Source organism: Urocitellus parryii, chromosome 7, assembly GCF_045843805.1.
Source record: "Urocitellus parryii isolate mUroPar1 chromosome 7, mUroPar1.hap1, whole genome shotgun sequence".
Taxonomy (NCBI): Eukaryota; Metazoa; Chordata; class Mammalia; order Rodentia; family Sciuridae; genus Urocitellus; species Urocitellus parryii.
This window is the reverse complement of record NC_135537.1, coordinates 3,793,570-3,815,653: the sequence shown is the minus strand read 5'-3', so window position 1 is coordinate 3,815,653 and position 22,084 is coordinate 3,793,570. Positions and strand designations below refer to the sequence as shown.

The 22,084-nt window shown below is 51.7% G+C and overlaps 1 protein-coding gene across 5 annotated transcripts in view; it reads right to left on the bottom strand.

Annotated features, from left to right (window-relative positions):
- Trappc9 (trafficking protein particle complex subunit 9) overlaps positions 1–22,084 on the bottom strand; it is a 503,680-nt gene that overhangs the window by 104,134 nt on the left and 377,462 nt on the right. For all 5 annotated transcript variants that reach the window (XM_077800373.1, XM_077800372.1, XM_077800369.1 and 2 more), the window contains one exon: positions 3,351–3,503. In XM_077800373.1, the coding sequence (XP_077656499.1) occupies positions 3,351–3,503 (153 nt within the window). The remainder of the gene's footprint in view (positions 1–3,350; positions 3,504–22,084) is intronic.

Below are 22,084 nucleotides of genomic sequence, written 5' to 3'. Positions count from 1 at the left end.
GGAGCTGACTGCCATGAAGTCACTGGGTCCCACAGGTATGGGTCCTTGTCACCTCTCCAGGCAGCCTGAGGAATGCAGCTGTGAGGCCCACCAGACCCCAGCCACAGGCTGGGGAGGAATGGCCGGCTTCAAGGCTGTGATCCCCAGTGTCTTCTCTGCCACCTCTGTCCCAGGCTCCTGTGACAGACTCACCCTGCTCTTCCACAGAGCAGGTGGGCATCTGGGTTCGGGGGTAGGGACGGCCAGGGGCTGGTTAGAACCACCTGAGGGATACTCAGGGGCAGGATGGCCCCTTGGAGGAAGACTCTCAGGTGGATACTGTGCAGAAAGGAACACAGACATCTAGAGCAAAGACCCCAATTTCCTTTAAAACACATCTGCCCAGCATTACATGCTGCATATGGACGATTCCTACAGCTCTGGACAGGTGCCAAAGTAGGCTCAACAATTGTTATAGAGTCTAAATATTTAGAAAATATTATTAAAATGCATAATAAAATTAGTAGCCAATTCAATCCTTGGTCTTTCCATCTGCTTGAATTCAGGTTTATAGTAGCAAAAGTCTGCTACTCAACCATGCCAGATGTCATTTTCAGATGAGAGAAGGAGAAAGAGACAGAGAGAGGATGTCCCCAATGTTGGTTCTCTTTAACCAAATTTGCCTACAGGGACAGTTGCTCATAAACTTACAATTAGGAAACCTGGGAGACGGATGTGTATGGCACATGCTAGGCACTCCATAAATATTTGTTTGAAGAATTATTAAGCAAATACAGAACAGGATGACAACCTCTTAAAGGAGTCAAGGCTTAAAGAGAAATGCAAAGACATTTTGTGTTAGTGTTTGAAAAGCATGAGAGTTCTGCCGGTCAACATGACCCTGAGAGACAACAGACACTAGGCCAGGACCACAGGCCAGGGGAAGGCTCAAGGGGTCTGGGAACCAGCTCTTCCACTTTCTATGCACGAACCTGAGTCACCTCCCATCATCTTCCAGGCAGGATGGTGAATCCACGCTGAGTGGGGAGACAAGGGTTACTTAGATCCAGCACAGCATCCAGAAAGTGGTAGCTATGGCACTGACCAGATGCAACTGTGTGCCCAGCATGGAGGGGGTTAGTAAGGGGGTCACAATTCCACCCATTTGAGGTTTCCCGTCTTTATCTGAGCCTCAGAGTAACAGCCTTCAAGAGTGAATTCCTCCCTACAGTGCCACTTCTCCCTCTGGTCCTGCTGTCCCATCAGGCCCATCCTGCCCTGCCCTGCCCTGCCCTGCCCTGCCCTGCCCTGCCCTGCCCTGCACAGATCCATGCCTAAAGCTGAAGCTCCAAAACTGGGGAAGGGGCATCTCTTGCCTAATGGCGGCTTCCACAGCAGGCACACACAGAGCCTCTCCAACCCCTCTTCCCAGAAAGACCAAGTGGCTCCCTGCTCCAGCATCATGGCCAGCCCCTGGAGGTGAGGGCCCAGCCCCAAGCCAGCATGTGAACATCTGCAGTGGCGGGTGAGTGTGCTGTCGGCAAAGACCTGGGCTGGTCTCCGGCCCCACCACTGACTGGCCGGCCTCATGGGAACCACAGTGCCACAGACAATGGAGTGGCAGATGATGCTCTTGTGTGAAGGCTGCCTCACCTGCTAGCTCGCTGCTCTGCTCCTGCAGTCGGCAGGAGAGGAATGCGCCTGGCTTTGTGCGGAGCTCAGTGGGGCATAGGGAGATAAGTCCCACCACCCACCTGTCACATCTCTCTGTACCAAACACCTCCAACTGCACATGGACTGCTTTGGTCACCCAGGAGTCATTGGTGTCCAGCTCACAGAGCCGGGTGCTACATCTAAAGTTCATATTTTGTTATGAACTGCTTGGAGACATCTACCAGGCCAGACTCACATCAGTTCAAAGGTAGGAACTTGCCTCAGGTCCCAGAATTCATGGCACAGATAAATGGAGGCTACTTTTTTCAGACTCTAGAGAGGCTCTCCAGAATGATCTGACCATCCCCAGAGCCACAGAATCCACACACAATGACGATGATTGACGGACACTCGCATCAGAGTTGCCTCTTTCTGAAAGGCCTTCTCTGAGCAAGCCACACCCATGCCTTAGTACCCCTGGGCTTTCCCCATCCTGTCCCTGTGATAAACGTCTAGCCACCATAACAGCCCACTCACATGTCTCCCACTCCATGAACTTTCCTTGACTGCGTCTACCCGGCAGCTGCAGCTCGTGACCCCTAGCACCTGGCACAATGCTCTGCCCTGGCTGCCCTTCTGCCTACCAGACAGGACCACCACACTGAGGCCTTGACTTTGCTGCTCTGCCTGCTTAGTGCCTCATGCAATGCCTGACCTACTTTCAACAAGTGGACCTTCAGTCTCCCCAGAGCATTCCTTCGTTCAGCTACATGTCTACCGTGAGCCAGGCACAAGCCAGAAGTCGTAGCAGGCTCCATTACTTTATGAAGTACTCTTTCAGAGCACAGCCCTTCTGAAAACTCACTCAGTCTTTTCAAAACAGCATCTTCATGCCTCACTAGGCTGTACAATCCAATTTCAGTTTCCCAGACAATTGTGTCTATGTTTTCAGTTGTCAGCCTGTGAAAATGCTTGAGCCCAGCATTGATGGGTGGCCAATAGGACTGTCACTAACATGAGTATCAACACTGGCAAGGAACAGGTGATCCAAAGTCAAGAACAACACCAGTTCCAGGAAGACCTTTCCGCACTCAGAATCAATACTCGTTAAGTGGGGCTTCTAAAGCGTGGAGTGGTTAAGACAACGCCTGTCAGGGCCTTGTGGAGCTACCTGGGGGTCAGGTCCAGTAACTAAACCCTCTTGGCTCCTTCTCAGCACTCAGAAGCCCTAGGCACAGATGCATCCCAGTTCAAGGTAGACTGCTGTTACGGTGTGGATGTGAAGTGTTCCCCAAAAACTCATGTGTGAGACAATGTAAGAAGGTTTGGAGGTGAAATGATTGGTTTGTAGCCTTAACCTAATCAGTGAACCAATCCCTGATGGGGTTCACTGGGTGGTGACTGGAGGCAGGTGAGGTGCGGCTGGAGGAAGTGGTTCTTTGGGGGTGTAGCTATGGGGTATATATTTTGTCTCGGAATCTCTGCTTCCTGAGTGGGACAGAAGACACAGGCTGTGAGGACTCTTCATCACGTGAGCCACTCCCTCTACCACACTCTTCTGTCATGATGCTCTGCCACACCTTGACCCCCAAGGGATGGAGTCAACCGTCTGTGGACTAAGACCTCTGAAACTGTGAGCCTTAAATATATCTTTCCTCCTTTCCAGTTTAATCACTGAAGCAAAAGAGTGGACTAACAGCCACCATCAAAAGGATATGACCCTCCAGCGGATGTCCAGTCTGCTGTTCACCTCCAGGCCTCGCGCTTCCTGCCGCTCCTCTTCCAGCTGCTTCGGATTTGCAAAGTGCCCCTTCTCTCCTGGGCATTCGGGGACACTCTCAAAGTTGAACTTGTCCACTTGTATGGCCATTCTAAGAGAAGGGGGAGAACAGCAGAAAATCAATCAGTGGGGCGAGTTCCTCTGCGGGCTGTTAGACAATCAGCACAGGCCAGCGTGAGACAGCATAATGAATCATTATCGTTAGTAATTCATCACAGATTCATTCCAAGAAAAGGAAAGCACAGGCTCTCAAGGTGGCCCAGCCTGCAGAGCTGGCTCAACACAGGAGCTGAAGACGGTCTGCAGATTCAGAGCCCCAGAAGACCCACATTGCCCCAGATGGAAACTTGAGCTCTGTACAGGGAGGACGCAGAGAGGTCCCAGAATGCTGCCCAGATAGTGGACTCGGTCATATCTTAAATTTCTCCATGGACAGTCACAGAGAATGCTAGCAACTTCTTGACCACAGGGGTCCCAAACGCCCAAGGGAAGACCCTCTCCATCCCCACCTACTCCATCTCCAGCCAGGTGGACGGCAGCTCCCACACACACAGCGTGCACAGCCCCGCCTCCCCCTCAGCTTTCTGCACCTCAGACCCCACAGGCTCCGGCTGGGTCCCTGCTCAAGCCCACGCCCTCCACACAGAACCCCTCGCCACTTGTCCAGCCCTTTGACCTTCTGATGGTTTCCAAAACACACCATTCTCCCTGCCTGGACCTTTGCACCTGCTGCCCTGCCCCCGGGATGTTCTCTGAAGCCTTGAAACAGCTGCGCCCTTCCACCTGGGAGGCTGGAGCTTGTGAGCTCTCCCCAGTCACCCCAGCTGTGCAGCACCTTCTCCCCCTGCTGCAGAACTCCATTAACTTCTAGCAGAGTATGTACCACGAGCTTCAAGACCTCTCTGGGACTGTTACCCGCCTTCAGTTCTAGTGGTTAGATCCCTGAGGGCAGAGATCCTCTTGGTCTGTTTTCAGTTTACCCAGCCCAGAATAATGCCTGGCATACTGCTGCGGCTCAGTCAACAGAGCTGAGTGAGTGAGGGAGTGGATTCAAAGCCTTCCTGATACCAAAAGCCAAGACTTCTCTCTTCCTGCTCACCACTCACCCAGGGTCTGGCACCTATGCCCACATCTGGCTGCACCCTGGTTCCAGCCTAACACCTGGCCTGTGGGAAGAGGCACCTTCATTCTGGATGCTCTATGACTGTCTATAGCCTGTCCCCACCCTGAACCATCATTTCACAGAGGCAGAGGCTGACTCACTGATGTCTGAAACGCCACCTCTTAGTGCATAGGCAGGCAGACAAAAGGCACTAAATAAGTGTGCATTACATGGATGGAAGAAGGGGGTTTTCCACCTGTGAGGATCAGAGTGAAAGATGACAGCGTCAGTCACGTCCACAGACAGCAGCAACAGGGAGGCGCTAAGCAACCCAATGAGACTCTGCCTCTAAATAAAACACAAAATAGGGCTGGGATGGGGCTCAGTGGCTGAGTGCCCTTGAGTTCAATCCCCGGTACCCTCCCTCCATCCAAAAAAAAAAAAAAAGCTCATGAAACATGTGTCTTTCTGTCTTTCTTCCACATCAGGGGAAGCACAAGAGCATGCAGCACAAAAGAGTCTAGTTTTCTACCCAAAGTGCTTCTTATCTTCGCATCCCAAAGGTAGACTGAAGAAAACCAATGCTGTTTCCAAAGAGAAGGTCAGAGTATTTCCCATGTTTCACTAAAAAGGCCAATTTAAGTTCAATGCCAGACAACCCCAAGGAACTACGAATTTTCCTCTTCTGACTGAGTTTGCAAACAGACCCAGCACCAGGCTATCTTCCACAGAACAGGGAAGGGAGGGACACCCCAGCAGCAGTAGGCATGGGTTGGAGCACTCTAGGCACTTGTGGCCCTAGGACTAGTGGATGATTATCTAAGAGTATCTTTCCAGCCATTTCTGGTTGTGAGTATCATACGATACCACCCATCTCCAACCTCAACCACACTGTAGCCAGGCATACCCTGAAAGCCAAGGAGGGAAGAAAATAAAACTGAAGAGTGCCTCCTTGGAGCCAAGCCCTGTGCTGGGTGTGCTGCATTTGGATTTATCTCACGACCACATACCAGCAGGGGTGGCTGCAATTTGCAGTAGGTGACAGGGCTGAGTGGAAGCCTGGCGTGAGCACCTGCACAACACCCCCACGGTGGGCACCACACAGAGGCTGCCTCCAGAACTGACCCTGCTGCATCAGCTCCCCGTGCTTAGGCTGAGCACCCAAAATGAGAGGCTTTACTGCTGGTTCAGTTCTAGTGGTTAGATCCCTGAGGGCAGAGATCCTCTTGTTTTCAGAGCTGCATGGGACACGGACCCACAACTGCAGAGCCTGCCCTCCGAAGCCCGCCACCTGCATGAGCGACTGACCATATCCCAAATTCACTACAGGCCTCCTTCTTCCTGGGAGCCCTGAGATGCAGAAAAGGGAGAATCCTGAAGCAGTAGCCCCTTTCCTACAAGCAATGAGACTGAGACACCAAGGAACTGAGTAGCCAACACAGGGCCACCCAGTGTCCAATCCTAGAGCTTGGATTCCAGCACCAATGGATCGACTCCAAGGCCAAGAATTATCCCCCAAACCACAGAGGAGCATGCCCAGCTCCTCTGTAGCTCTAACCTGCCCCTGCACCTCCCTGCCCACCAGGAATGGAGGACAGCTCTGTGACTGGCAGCCTGGAAGCTGCAGGAGGTGCTCCTGAAGAGGAACTTGCTACCTGCGGCAAGATGGGTCCTGTGCTATCCAGCAGCTTCGAGGCCAGCACCTTTGAGGAACAGCCAGCATTGAGGCTGCCCTAGTAGGGGACCCTGCTCTAAAGCCAGCGAAGGACTGGCAGAGGCTTCAGTGAGAACTGAAACCATTGTGTTTAGAGGCCTGTCACATTTAAAGACACCGATGTTACTGGGAACGGCAAGCCACTTGAAGGATTTGTATAGGACAGTGTGGCAAAACCCAGGCGTGGAAAGCAGGAGGCCAAGTACAGAGCCACCAAGGGGAGGGGGGGGGGGCAACCGCCTGCTGCCATCACTCCAAAAGGGAAGGAGCTGAAGATGAATGGTGGCAATTTGCCCAGGGCTGCACTGGGTGCCAAGGTGCCAAGGCACACTGGGGCAGAGGAGGGAGTATGGTGTCCGGGCTAACCACTGGGGCCAGATTCCTAGCTCTCCACATCTTGCACTGGATCTTGGTCAAGGCCTTCGTGTCCCTGAGCACCTCTATGAAATGTGATCATACTGCTTGCACCTGGAGGGACAGCTGAAAGGACTGCAATGTCTCTGTTCAGTGCCAGCTGCGGGAGCTACCACAGTAAGTGCAAGTTGATGGCCAGCTTAGTGCCCAGGGCCACTTTCTGACTGCCTTCTCAAGTAGGGAGCACTCTTTCATAACAGTGACGGAATCTTGATACCTCACTGAAAACACAGTCCTCCCCTCTTGCCTCAATGGCCTTTGCAGGAAAGCCCACCCACCTGCTCCTGCCACTGCAACCTTGTGCACACGTCCCTGTTCGCATGGGGCACTCAGACTGGCATGGGGCAGCGCACATCAGGGAATAGCTGCACAATCTCACGCTAGAGAGAGTCCAAAGTAGTTCCAAAACATGGCTCATGCTTCTGGCTAATTGCAGCAAAGCCCCTGGAAATCATTAGCCTGGGAGACCACATGAAGAGGAAGTGGGCCAGCACGCACATGGCCCTCAGCCAGCCACTTGCCTCCTTTGGACCTAGGGTATCAGAGTCATGACCATCCAAGCAGCTCCTACAGGGTGGCAGCGCTGGGTCTTTGCCCAGGACACACTGGTTCTAACAGTTCTTTGGTGTTGTTGTTCCTAACAGCTATTTCTGTTTCAGGTAAAGAAGATGTTCTGCTGAGGGCTGGGGCTGGTCACCTCCTGTGAATGGCTACCCTGGGACAAGAATTTGGCCTCTGGCTCCCTGTCCTCCCAGGAACAGGAGAATATATTCCAGGACATCAGAGTAGAGGCATCTTCCCAGTGAGTGGGCAGAGGGAAGAGGAGGCTGGGCCTCTCACAGCCACCTGCCGGCCGCGGGAGCAGTGCCGGGACAGGCCAGGAACATGGGGAACAAGCAGCTCTCCCCCTCCTGGTCCTCTTCCATGTGCTCCTAACTCCTCTACCACAACCTGATTCTGAAAATAGGGACGACTGCTTACAGGGCCAAGGGTCACCGAGGTGGGGACACTGACACATGTAACACCCTTGGCACTTTGCGATGGTCTCTATAGGTTCACTGAAGGGACTAGACGTGAATCCCAGTGGAGGGGAGGGCCAGGCCCTGCACATGTCTCCCAGGACAGAGCTTCTGTGGATGTTGTAAAATGCATGATCACACTACTCCAGGGCTTCTGGAGGCTCGTCCACGTGCGTTTTCCTCTAGTCTCCGCACCGCCTTGCTACCTTAAAGTACTTCACGGTGCAGACACCATGGGTCAGTTTTCATTTGCTGGGATAAATAAACCCTAATGTGTAAGATCCTGTGTAGTATGAGTGAGAGGGTTCTGGAAGGCCGTGAATGCATGCACTGTTCCTGGGTGCACAGGCGGCAGCCTTCCCACCCCCTGGCCTCCTGTGGCCTGTGCAGCTGCAGGACTGGTTTCTAAATCTGCCTGGGTCCATCTGACCCTGCAGGACACTGAGGACAGGGAAGACCCCCCCCCCCCCCGCCGCCGCACCCTGCCCTGAGCCTGTGCTGAGAGAGCCATACACACACAGTCTTGTCTATGCTTATGTTGAGCCTATGATCCCACCCTCACTTGACAGAGGGGTAAATGGAGCTCAAGAGCATCCGCGGAACCCAGCATGGTCTCTGGAGTGCAGTGAGAGAGCAGGCAGGAGCTCAGGCCCCACAGAGCACCCGAGCTCGGGGGCCCACCTGGCCCTCCCTCCGGGGCTTCCCTGAGTCCCCTGCCACCCCTGCCCTGCAAGCCCACTGGGAGGGCTCTGTAGCCAGCCCTTACTGACCCTCACTACTGGTGTCCAGGCTTATGGGCCTAAGGTTGAGGGCCACATCTCAGTTACTTTAGTCTCCGCAGCCCGGAGCTGGCTCTATACATTCGTTAAGAGAATGAGTGACACGGGGCAGGCAGCCCTTGAAATGTTCCCTTCAACACTGATACACACTCACATTGTTTGAAAGCATTTATCCTGCATTAGAGGAAAGAGCGAAGCTTCCGCTGGCTGCAGAGAAGCTGGCCTAGAAGTGTGAGGACAGCAGGAGCTTCTCTGCAGCCCCAGCCAGCACGGCTCTGGGGACAGCAAACCCTTACCTTGCACTTCTATAGAGGAACATTTATTTTAGGACCTTCAAGTACTTCCTTTCCTCAGCACAGAAGGCAGTGCCTAATAAAATAAGAGACACCCTCAATGCCACTGGCTGCCAGCCGCCCTCCCTCTGCAAACTGCAGAGGCACGTGGAGGACTGAATTCTGTGGGCTGGGGGGTGGCCATTTTTCACTGATCTCCCTTCACTCAGGCTCCCGAGAAAGCAGCTTTTCCATCAGCAGGGTCACTGGCCCCCCACACCATCTGATCACAGGTGTGGCGCAAGCAGGGCCCACATTCCCCAAGGCCTCCTGTCGCAGGAGTCCAGACGTGCCTGCTCCTTGGGGGATGCCTGTCCAGGCTCTGCCCTGAGTTGGCCTCAGGGGGAAAGCCGTGTGGAGGGAGGGGAAAGGCTCTGGGGCCTCACTGGCTGGACTCCAATCTTCTTTGTGTGTCAGATCTGTGACCAGGGGCAGTGGCCCAAGTGCTCCCAGGCCTCAGATATGTCACCTGCAAAACGGACATTCCATAGTGCAGGGTTGGTGAGGCCCTGGGAGAGTCCACTTGTCTTCCTCAGTCTATAACTGGGGCTTGAAAAACCATAGCTGATACTTTTGGGGTGTCAAAAATGTTTTGAGGTGGACTGTGGGACACTGCACAACCCCAGGAGTTACCTGGGAGCCACCTGGTTGTACACTTCAAGTGGATGAATTGTACAGAATGTAAATCATGTTTCAATAAAGCTACTGTAAAAAAAATATGGCCATTACAGGGAGTTCCACTAAAGATCAACAGGAGAGCTTTTATGGAGACATTTCATGAGCTATAAATGCTAGATAAATGCTGGTTGTTTTGTGTATTCTTTTTTAAAAAATTTATTTATCATTCTAATTTGTTATACATGATGGCAAAATGCATTTCAATTCAGAGTACACATAGAGATCACAATTTTTCATGTCTTTGGTTGTACACAAAGTAGAGTCACACCATTTGTGTCTTCACACATGCTCTTGGGGTACAATGTCCATCTCATTCCACTGTCTTTCCTACCCACCTGCCCTTTCCCTACCCCCTCTCTCCCCTTTGCCCAATCTAAAGTTCCTGCAATTCTCCCATGCCTCCACAATCCCCATCAAGAATCAGCATCCTCATATCAGAGAAAACATTCGGCATTTGTTTTTTGGAGGATTGGATAACTTCACTTAGCATTAATATTCTCCAACTCCACCATTTACCTGAACATGCCATGATTTTATTCCCTTTTAATGCTGAGTAGTATTCCATTGTGTATATATGCAGCATTTTCTTTATCCATTCATCTACTGAAGGGCATCTAGGTTGGTTCCACAGTTTAGCTATTGTGAATTGTGCTCTATAAACATTGATGTCGCTGTGTCCCTGTAGTATGCTGTTTTAAAGTCCTTTGGGTATAGTCCGAGGAGTGGGATAGCTGGGCCAAATGGTGGTTCCATTCCAAGTTTTCCAAGGAATCTCCATACTGCTCTCCAGATTGCTCGCATGGATTTGTAGTCCCACCAGCAATGTACGAGTGTGCCTTTTCCCCACATCCTCGCCAACACTTATTGTTGCTTGTATTCTTGATAGCTGCCATTCTGACTGGAGTGAGATGAAATCTTAGAGTAGTTTTGATTTGCATTTCCCTAATTGCTAGAGATATTGACTATTTTTTCATATGTTTGTTGATTGATTGATTGTAGAAGTATCTGTTCAGTTCCTTGGCCCATTTATTGATTGGGCTATTTGGGTTTTTTTTGTTGTTGTTTTTTTTTTTTGGTGTTAAGATTTTTGAGTTCTTTATATATCCTGGAGATTAGTGCTCAATCTGATGTGCGTGTGGTAAAAATCTGCTCCCATTCTGTAGGCTCTCTATTCACTTCACTGATTGTTTTTTTTTTTTTTTTTTTTTTTTTTTTTTGCTGAGAAGCTTTTTAGTTTGAATATATCCCACTTATTGATTCTTGATTTTATTTCTTACACTATAGGAGTCTTATTAAGGAATTTGGGGCCTAATCAAACATGATAAAGATTTGGGCCTATTTTTTTCTTTTAGGTACAGGGTCTCTGGTTTAATTCCTAGGTCCTTGATCCACTTTAAGTTGAGTTTTGTGCAGGGTGAGAGATAGGGGTTTAATTTCATTTTGCGGCACATGGATTTCCAGTTTTCCCAGCACCATTTGTTGAAGAGGCTATCTTTTCTTTTCTCCAATATATGTTTTTGGTGCCTTCATCTAATATGAGATAACTGTATTTATGTGGGTTTGTCTCTGATTCCTCTATTCTGTACCACTGGTCTACCAGTCTATTTTGGTGCCTATACCAGCCGTTTTTTGTTCCTGTTGCTCTGTAGTATAGTTTAGGTCTGGTATAGTGATGCCTCCTGCTTCACTCTTCTTGCTAAGCATTGCTTTAGCTATTCTGGGTCTCTTATTTTTCCAGATGAATTTCATGATTGCTTTTTCTATTTCTATGAGGAATGTCATTGGTATTTTGATTGGAATTGCATTAAATCTGTATAATGCCTTTGGTAGTATGGTCATTTTGACAGTGTTAATTCTGCCTATCCAAGAACAAGGGAGATATTTCCATCTTCTAAGGTCTTCTTTAATTTCTTTCTTTAGTGTTCTGTAGTTTTCAGGGTATTCTTTTCATGCACTGCTCCATGTTCACAAGCAGCATTTCACTGAGGCTAATGTCAAGGTGTCTGTCTCCCACTGCACCATTACTCCACTGGGGAAAGCTGTTTCCTTCATCCTGCTTTCCCTTCTGCTGAGTTTCCCTCAAGCACAGCCCAGAGAAGGACCTGGACAGCCACTGGAGAGCACCTGCCCTGGTGGTAATGCACACTCAGACCTTGGGCCCCCTGCAAGTCTGGCAGAAGCCTGCCCACTGCGCCTGAGCAATCCTCCCAGCACTTCCAAACATGTGCCTCGTCTCCAAGAGTGGGTTTCTGGGTTTCCCCAGCACTGCTCACTAGCTATTCTGAGGACATTTGCCCTGAGATTAAAAGACCTATTAAGGCCAGGTGCAGTGGTACACGCCTGTAATCCCACAGGGTGGCCAGAGGCCTGCTGTGTGTGGGGGAGGGCATCCAAGGTGAGGTGTGGCCTCCTCCCTCCACTCCAGGTGACACCCAGAATGGTGCCCAGAGGCCTCAGGCCAGGAGCCAGGTCTGTTTCCAAAGGAACTACAGGACCGTCCTGTGCCTCACGCTGAAGCAGGGAGGGAGGGAGCGGCAGAACTCACCCAGCTCACACCAGGCCGGCGGGGCCAGGGTGTACACCTGTCTTCCAGCTCGAGGTCAAGAGAGTCTGGAAGTTTTAGCAGTTCTTCTCCTGGACGTCTTGGTAAAGGAAAGAGGCCAGAGCAATCCACAGAAGTGTGACCCCTGCACTTGAGAAAGCCCAGGGCAGCTTCTCTCATCAAACCAACCAGAGGCCAAAGAACCAACATAGTCAAATCCTTAGGTAGCTTGCTAGAACAGCTACGGCTGGATCAGACTAGAAAACCAACTCCACCGCAGCAAGGACTCTGGCACACAGCCGTTCCCAAGGTAAATGGAAACAGCAAAGGACTGAAGGACCACAGGGCTTCCGTTATCCGCCTCCATGGGAACGAGAATGCCCAGTATCGAAATCTCCCAGTAAGTGGAGCTGAACCTATAAAGATTATCACGCTGCTTCCGTCTTTCCTGGCGAGAAGTTTTCCCTGCCAGCTGCAAGGATCCTCCTCTGGGACGCCAGGCGGCTGCAGCCCAACTAAGCGCCGACTCTCCCGGAGGCTGCTGGCGTGCAGAGCAGCAGAGCCTGGACACCAACGTCAGCCTCAGGCTGCACCTGCATGTAGGCCCAGGCGGCTCCAGGGAGAGCTGGCGTCACAACATACTCGCCAAGGCCAGGTGTCCACAAGCCCCTCATTTCACCTCCAACTGTCTAAGGGTGGTGACCTATATTTGACAGAAGAGGAAACTGAGGCTTGGCCCTTGCCTACGTTGTGCCGAGCCACAGGAGCCGCACCTAGTGGGTCATGTGAGCTCTGACAAGGCAAATGTGGCCCCGTATCCAGGGGAACGAAGGCTCTTTACAATACACAGTTGTGCCCTGACAGCATCACAGAGAGCCCGCAGAGGCCACTCGGTCCCCAGGGCAGAGCACCAATGTGCAGAAGGCATTGCAGGTTAGCCTGCCATACAAGCTGTGACTCAGAAAAGTGTCCTGGTCACCATTAAATCAGAATGTCACCTGAAAGGTGCACAAAACTCTTATCTAAACAGAGATGGCGTGGTTTAACTGAGATGGTATATTCTTAATCAGAAAACCTTTTCGGAAATTCTGGTTGCTTTACTGCTCTTGTGATTCCCTCAATCTCAATATATCCAAACTAGACCCTGTCTCCAAGACTGCTTCTCCCAGAAGTACCCTTCCATGTGCCCCTGGCACAGAGGGCCTACTCAGCCACAGCTCACCATGAATGGCTCCTTCTCCTTCGCCTCTGGTCCTGGTCAGGTGCCAGGTGTGGTCACCTGCCCTTGCAAAGTGTTCCCCTCTGTGGGCCCGCTCCCCAGTCTCCTGTCTCCTCTGCATACCTGGTGCAGGCCTCCAGCCTCCCTTCGGGGGGATACGGTAAGGGTGACATACCAGCCACTCCCAGCTCCTACCCCCCCTCATCAGCCTCCCCTCATCAGCCTCCCCTCATCAGCCTCCTTGTCTGGCAGCTGCTAACCTCCCTTGGGTAGAAATCAGGCCATATGTGTGCCCAGCTGGCCTGGTGGGGCTGACATGTGAGAAAGAGGGTCCAGAGCCCAAGGGCCTGAGCATGTGGAGGCAGGGAGCAGAGGGGCTGCACAGAGACCAGCCTGCAGGACTGCAGAGGCCCTTCTCCAGACCAAACAGCCGTCAGGAGAACAGAAATACCGAGTCGGGAGTTCTCAGAGGGATTCTCAACTGGAGACTGCCTGATTATCATCTGTGTATAAAATAACACTCTCATCACCATCAACAAATAGCATGGATACCAAATATATTTATAGGACATATATATGGAATAAAACGATACAAATTTAGAAAATAAAATTTTATTTCCAGAAAGTCAAAATTCACTCACAGAAGCATAGTTCACAGGCAGAATTAGAATGAGAATTACCAATCCTCATACATGCTGTCTTCTGTGGACCGGGCCCTGTTCTCAGATGGGCTCAGGACCACAAAAGCAGCAGCAGGCAGGACCCAGCATTCACAGCCACCAACCCCACATGGCCCTGGAGCCCCGAGGGGCATGCACTGTTCCTCCCATTTTTACTGATTTGGAAACTGAGCCTCCCACAGAATTCCCAGCTACTGGGAAGGACAGCAGATGGGCAGGGACACACTTCCCGGGGTGGCAGCACTACTCTGCGACAGGAGGGGGACTGGGCGTGCTGAGGCCTTGAGGAGGTGCTGGGAGAGTGACCTCACCAGTGTGGCACTAGCCGTGGTCCCAGCAGGGAGCCATGTGACCATCTCTGCCTGGATGAAGGAGCCAAGAGGAGGGGTCAGACCAGAGCCAGAAAGAAGGGAGCAGGTGTGGCTGGCCTGGGAAGACTGTGGGCTGGAGTTGGGGAGAATGCAGAGAAGCGGGGTCCTCCACGGACTGAGGTGTGGCCTTCACTCTGGGTGCTGATTAGTCCTGGTAGCTGCAGCAACAAGTTGCTCTGGGACAGCTCCTGACATCACAGCACGAGAGCCAGCACAGACCGCAGATGCCAGCCCCACTGAGGCATGTCCACCAACACGGGAGGGACTCCTCCTTTCCAGCTGCACAGGCCCTGCCAGGGCCAGACTTAACACCTGGATCTGCACATTAGACAAAGGGACGCCACAACACAGATCACACACAAGCCTGGCCTCCACAGTGTACAAAGAACTCGCAAACTCAATGATGAGAACTCAGCCCAACTGTTTTTAAAAAATGGGCAAACATCAATGTTTCTAGCAGCTCAATTCACAATAGCTAAGCTATGGAACCAATCTAGGTGCCCTCAACAGATGAATGGATTAAAAACGTGGTCTATATACACAACGGAATACTCAGTCGTAAAGAAGAATGAAACTCTGGCATTTGGTGGTAAACGGATGGAACTGGAGACAATCGTGCGAAGTGAAATAAGCCAAAAGCCAAATGTTCTCTCTGATATGCAGATACTGATGCACAGTAAAGAGGCGGGGAGAATAGAAGTGTTTGGATTAGACAAAGGGGAATGAAGGCAGGGGATAGGAACAGGAAAGACAGTAGAAAGAATCGGACGTAACCTTCCTACGTTCACACATGAGTACATGAGCAGCATAACTCCACATCACCACGTACAGCCACAAGAATGGGGAGTCCTACTCCATGTACCTATGATATGTCAAAATGCTCTCTACTGTTATGTGTAACTAAAAAGAATAACAAATTTTACAAATCTGGAGAATACAGAAAGAAATATAGAAGAAAATAAAAGCACACAAATTTCAGCACTTGCTAAAGAAAAAAAGGGCAGTCGGGGAGAAGACGAACAAGCGGCCCAGAGGCACACGAGGAGATGCCAGCATCCACAGTCGTCAGGGAAATGACATGTGAGACCACCGAGAGATGCCCACCTCCACTGGCAACACAGGGAAAGGGCTGCTGCAGGAGCTCTCCCTCCCACAGCTGTCCGCAGGCCTAGACAGCATCGCCCCTAAGGTGTTCACCAAGGGAGCCGGAAACCTGTCCGTGTAAGCCTAACACTTGCACGGCCATCGCAGTTCTCAGCAGAGCAGCCACCAGGGTAGAAGACCTGAATGTCCACCAACAGGGGAGGGACACGCATAGTGTCACATCCTCACAATGGAACACTCATCAGCTGCGAGCAGAACAAGTCATTGCTGCATGCTGACAGTGTGGGTGAACCTCAGAATCACTGTGATGAATGTCAAAGACAAACGAGAACGCAGCGAAGGGCCCTTCACATAAAATTCCAGGACATGCAGCTGATGTGTGGTGCCGAAGGCAGGGCAGTGGGTGCCTGGGGATAAATCCCAAAGGGGCACAAGAACTTTTGGGGGTAAAAAAGCATTTGTATATGCAGTGTGCTGGAGATTTCTTGGGTTCCTATGGACATCAATAGTTATCAAATTGTACATTTTAAAAATGTGCCATTCACTCTAACTCACTAATCCCACAGAGTTGCATCACAAGACACACACAATGTTAGTGTCTCACCCCAAAAGTATTTAGTTGTAAACCGAGAATCAGAAAAGCCTGGGTCTGAATCCTAGTCTGGCCAGAGACTGAATCCCCCGACTGCAGCTTCTTTGCATGGAAAGCAGGATAGTGTCTGTGGGGTGCAGCGCCATCAGGGCTGGAAGACCTGTGTCCACTCCCAGTTTAGGGACCCTCCTGCTCCTGCGCCTCCGCCTGGAGTTCCTGCCTCTGAATGCCAGACTGCTCCGTATGGGCTGCTGATGGTGCCTCTCCTTTTGTTGTCTGGCTTTCCATCTCCAGGAGGCCAGGGGAGCCTGCAGGAGCCCACATCACACTCTTTGGAGGCACCCACAACTCGTGGCTGCTGCCGCACGGACAAGGCTTAACCACCGCTTGTGGGGAGAGCCTGCAGGAGCCCACGGAGTCTCCACGGCATGTACCACGCTCCAACAGCAAGCCCATTTTGTGGAAAATTTGTGACTATCAAGTGCCTAATGATATTGGTAACTGTGGTTAGTTCCAGTTTTAAATCTCACAAAGTGACTCTTCAGAATGTACTAGTTATTACCATCCTCGGAGGTTCGGTGCCCTAGGATTTCTTGCTGCCTTCCCTGGCAGGTACCCAGGTGACAACCCTGTCACTTGTCAGGACATAAGTTCTCCAGGTTTTTCACAGCACCTCACAGCAGAGTTGAGAGCAGAGTTGAGCTGTAGGCAACACACTTACTGCTCAGTGCCACCACAGTGGAACAGCATCAGTCACATTTAGTAGAGAAAGTGCCTTTGCACAGCTTTAGGAATCCTCTCTCCTGAGACGATTCAGACTTGCAGAGGAAAGCTTGGCCTGTCTCGAGGCCGGGCAGGGGCTGGTGCTTGGTTCTGGTGTCCTCTCCCAGCAGTCACCATGCTGCCAGCCTCTCCTTCCTTCCTGATTCACAGGGCTCCACCGTCTTCCAGAATGACAACAACAGGCCTTTCTGAAACTGAGACTCGGAACACCATGGGACCGTTCCCACCAGGAGCTGGTGTGTGAGGGGACTTTGAGTTACCCCTGGCTGCAGACTGTTGCCAAGCAATGCTGCAGGGACCTGCAAGGGTGGCCATGAGACAGCAGTCATGCAGGCCCAGGCAGAGCAGGCGGAGCCACAGCCAGGCCCCAGGCCTGCCCTCACTCCACTCCTGGCTTGGCCCTCTGCTTACAACCCTTCACTCTCTTCTGGGGTCCAAAATGTAGCACGTTCATCTGCAAAAACGTTACCACTCCCCTGCTGGTTCCAGATTCTCCAGTCCTAGAAGCAGCACCTCACACACAGAAAGCCATTGAAATAAGTGTTTGCTGCTGTGAGTAGGTCGCTGCTCTGAACCTCTCTGCTATGCGTGGGCAAGACAAAGCAGGTACGTGAAGCCACATGTGGCCCAGAGCTGGGACGGACAGCCATAACTCCACTCCTCTCATTCCTGGGACCTCTAGGATGTCTTAGATGTGACAGATCAGAGGACAATGCTTATAAAGGGCTGTGCTCCTTGATGGTTGTACATGCCCTTACCCCTCCCTCCTGACTCTCAGGAAGGGACAGGCATGCGGAGGGGCCCCAGAGCTGCAGCCAACCTGTTGTCAAGTTGGAATGTGAGAGACGGGAGAAACAGCTAAATGCAGGCAAAATTATTTCTCTCGGCAAATCCAACCAGGGCATAGGAAGGAGGGATGGCTGGCCCAGTATCACATGGGAAGACGGGAGTTGATGACTGGATCAAAGCCCTGGAAATGATCATCTGCTTTACATTCACAGCAGACAAGCAAGGGGAGCCAGCCTTCAAGGAAACAGACTGCTGTCTACAGTCCCTTATCCCAGCCCAGACATTGAAAGGACAAAAGGTGCCAGTGACAGATTAGCAGGCAAAGGTAATCTCAACCCTCCTGGGCCCTTCTGACAGAACACATACTCACTGGTTCGTAGCCCTAGTGGAGGGACATTAATTACACAGAGTGACTTCATCGTCAACCAACCCTAGTGACTCGTCTTCTGCAGCGGGGGGCCCTGGAGACCCAGGCTTGCACCACCACTTTCTGATAGAAAAGACAAGTAAGGCTCAGCAGGAGGGGGGATGTTTGGAGGTAGCCCCACAAAGGTTACCTGACAACAATATCTTAATAAAATGTTACCTGATGACAAAGGTTATCCTGATATTACATCACTGGGTGCTCACCTGTCCCAGAGACTGTGTGAGTGCATCAAGCCCTCAGAACACAGCCCACACCCAGGGCTCCGCTGGGACCCCTGCTTGGATGCCAGGGCCAATCCCTTCATCCTGGATACCAAGCAAGCCCAAGGCCCTGACCCTAGTTCTCCCACCTCCTGGCCTCAAATCCAGATGAGGCTACCCCATCTCTGCAGCTCAGAGCTCTGGGGTCATTGAGAGCTCACTTAACCTTGTGGAGCTCTTCTCTGCTCTGGAAAAAGAAAACTACCAATAGACCAATGCTGTTTACTGAAAGCCAGCCCACAGGGCCCCATGCCACCTACAATCCCCTGGGAGCCAGGCATGAACACCCCAGTTCCCAGAGCAGGAAGGGGAGAGTAAGGGCAGAACCCGGACAAGGGCTCACTGGCAGGACCACATACAAGGACAGGCTCATCTCCAGAGTCTGGCACACACACCTGAAGACAGCTAGCTCCCCCCCCCCCTCTCCCCGCTACTCTGTCTGCAGCATGAAAAACTTACAGCTGAAAGGGACCTTACACAGCACCTAGTCCAGTCCTTGTTTGCACAGGTAAAACAAACCCAAGCCACAAGGTTGCACAGAGCGCTGGGTCTGAGCCTCCAAGCCTGTGGGCTAGACAGAGCTCTGCTCTCTAGAGAGCGCATGGTCCAGTCTGCAAACTGACTGCATAGTCTTGGGAGGGGGACGCAGCAGGCTGTGTGTGGATCCTTGTCATTTGTCCCCCCATCTTGATAAGACCGAGGCCCTGACCATCATGTCTTATCATTGCCATTAGGGACTGCAAGTTTCATGTGCAGAGGGAGGGAGGGAGACATGAATACCACAATGAGAAATTAAAACCACTTCACCCTGAAAATGTGACTCTGATTTATTGCTCTAGAGCAGCTGGCGATGACCTGTCAGAGAAGCCGTGTTGAAAATAAAGAACAAAAATCACCCAGAGTTGTTTTGCCACAAATCCAAATTAGAAAATGCCATTCTCTGGATGATTAATGCTTCAATTTTCCCCCTCATTCACAGAGGATTTGTCAAGCATTACTGCAGCCCCTGAGAGCAACAGTACCATTCCAAATGAAAGGACGGGAGGCTGCGAGTCGGTGCTCAGTCGGGCTCCCCAGGTTCGGCCCCTGGGGCCGCTTGAGGCAGGCAGCCCCTGGCCATCATGCACCACACACAGGCCCCACTCAGTGTTGCCACAGGGAGGAGGACCTCCTTCCTCATGGACATCAGGCTCCACAGGTGGTTTTGGCCACCAGGCCTGAGCAGAGCAACCCACGCCACAGGGGTCAGAGACACCTGGGACTGTCATGTGGTCTGCCATTTCTTTCCTCTAGCAAGGGCAAGGTGAGGCTGGCCAACCTGACTTCTGGGACTGACAGGGCTTATAGGGGAGGGTCCCGAGACTCCCCCAAACTCTTGTGATGTGTAGTGTGACGTCGAAGAAGTCAAGCTTGGCTTTAATTCCCTGACTTTAGGAAGAGTCTGCCGCCATGGCTGACCAGCGGAGCGCTGCCCGGAGCCTACTTGTTCTATCTGCAACAGAAATTCCAGAACCAAGATTTCTCCTAACATTGAACAAACATGGCCCAGTTAGAACACAAATATGTGTCAAATGAAAGTCCACGTAAAGTGCTGCCTCGGAACCCCAGCACTGGGAGGAGGGCGTCTCTCTGCAGAGGAGCTCCGCCGTCCTGCATCCTCGATGCACGGAGCTTGAGGACAGCTGCAGAGCTTAGATGCCGCATCAGAGGAGGACCCTGCTGACCCCTGCACACAGCCCCACCCATCTACCTCAGCCACCACAGGACACTTCTTCCCGGCTCTGCCCACACCTGCACACACTATGGCAGGTCTTGCCTCCCAGAGGACCAGAGAGGACACATCTCAAACATGGGCCCTTTACTTCTGCTAACTGGTCAGTTTCCTCATCCTTGCTCTCGGCTGGTCCCTGGCTCTGCTCTGCTCAGCCCAAATTGAGCTTTGGGACCATTTTGTACACCTTTGAGATCTAATCAAAGTCCATGATCAGTAATGGACTGAGACAGATTTCAGGTCCACCTGACACAGCTGTGGGAGCCCAGACACATCACCTGACCTATGTGAACTCTGTTTCTTCATCTACTTGATGATGATGATGATGATTGGATGCCACCAGGCATGAGTACGGAGAAGATGAGCAGTAACACAGAGAAGCACCTGCCGCCGTGTGGCTGCGAATAGGTGGCATCCAGGATAAACCTGCTGATTGTAACAGCCTCCCATCCTCAGCAGACAGGAAACCACAGAAACCTACCTAAAGAATTCACTTTCAAACAAGCAGACTAAGCCCGGCCACCCCTCCACTAGTGCCCGCAACAGGATGCCCGAGTGCTGAGGCCACTGCTTTAGGTGAGTGCACTGCCCACGTGAGCTCTTGCTACGCTGGGGAAACGACAGACTGCAGAAGAGTGAGGCCCAAGCAGTCCTTGTGCTGCACCCTGAAGCACACGAGGCACAAGCAGCCACCTGGACGTGGGTCTGGGCAGGCAGGCTATTATCTCTGGGTGGTGGGATTAAGTGTAATTTAGAAATTATGTTCCATACACTTTCCCTTATCTTCTAAAATGAACACATGCTACTTTCCTATTGGGTTACCGATGTTATCTCCGGAAAAGAAATCCTGTTCCTGGGAGTTAGGTGGAAGCAGCCAGGGCCACAGGGGTGGGAATGAGGACAGGGCTGGGCCAGCAGGGCCTGGAGCAGTCTCAGCAAATGGGGGGCTCGGTGTGAGCAAACAAGCACTGCAGAGAGGCACAGCAGCAGCAGCAGCAGCAGCGCGGTGGGGGCAGAGCGGCTTGGAACAGCTCCCAGCAGATGGGCAAGGCCGCCACTGAAAGCACCAGGCAGCCTGGCGTGAGGGCCATGTTAACACAAATGTCACGTAGATCACCGCTGCCACCATGGTTCCAATCGAGTTAGGCACGGGTGATGAAGTTTTCTCTGACCATCACTTGACAAGGACATTGCCGCTCAGCTGCCACCATGGCCCCACACTTGCTTCAGTGCCTGACATGGCTCAGAAAAGCAGACAAGGCAAAAAACATGTCACTAAGACACGCAGAGAAAGTCACACTTCCAAAGCTGTTTTGCATCTTTGGGGATTTTAAAACAGAGAAGTCAACCTTGCTGGAGATAGATTCAACTAGAAAGATCTTCCAGGAGTGTGACCTAATATGGAAAATGCCATAGTCATTGAGATGCAAAGATGAAAAAGTCCTTAACAGTAGGGGATTGGCAATTAGGAACAAGAAAGAAATGTGTGGATTGAAGCAGTGGAGTCAGGGGCTCCTCTCGGGCAGGGCATGTGACGGGCAGGGCTTTGGGGGGAAACCAAACAAAGCAGCAACTGCCCTTCTCCACCTCCCAGGCCCAAGGCCCCTGCACCAAAACCTGGTGAGAAACCACACAGCAAGCTGGTCATTTGAATGCGAATACCTTATACGCAATCCCTCAAGATCCAAGAGTCATTCCACATCACTTTTTAAAGACGAAAGAGGAAGTCAGAGGACTGAATGAAGCCTCTGTCCTCAGATCCATCTCACTCCCTTCCCGTCCCCCAGGGATGCCAGCTCCTCAGCTTCCTCAGGAGGAACTGGGAGACAAAGGCAAAGCAAGCATGGTTCTGCATTCAGAGAGCTGCCAGATACTACGGTTTGGATGATGTGAGGTGTCCTCCACAAGCTCTCTTGTGAGACAATGCAAGAAGGTTCAGAGAAGGAAAGATTGGGTTATGAGAGCCTTAACCCAATCAGTGAACCAACCACCGGATGGGACTGAGTGGTTCCGAAGGCAGGCAGAGTGCGGCTGGAGAGGGAGGCACGGGGGGAGTGGCTTGGGGCTATATATTTGTATTTGGCAAATGGAATCTC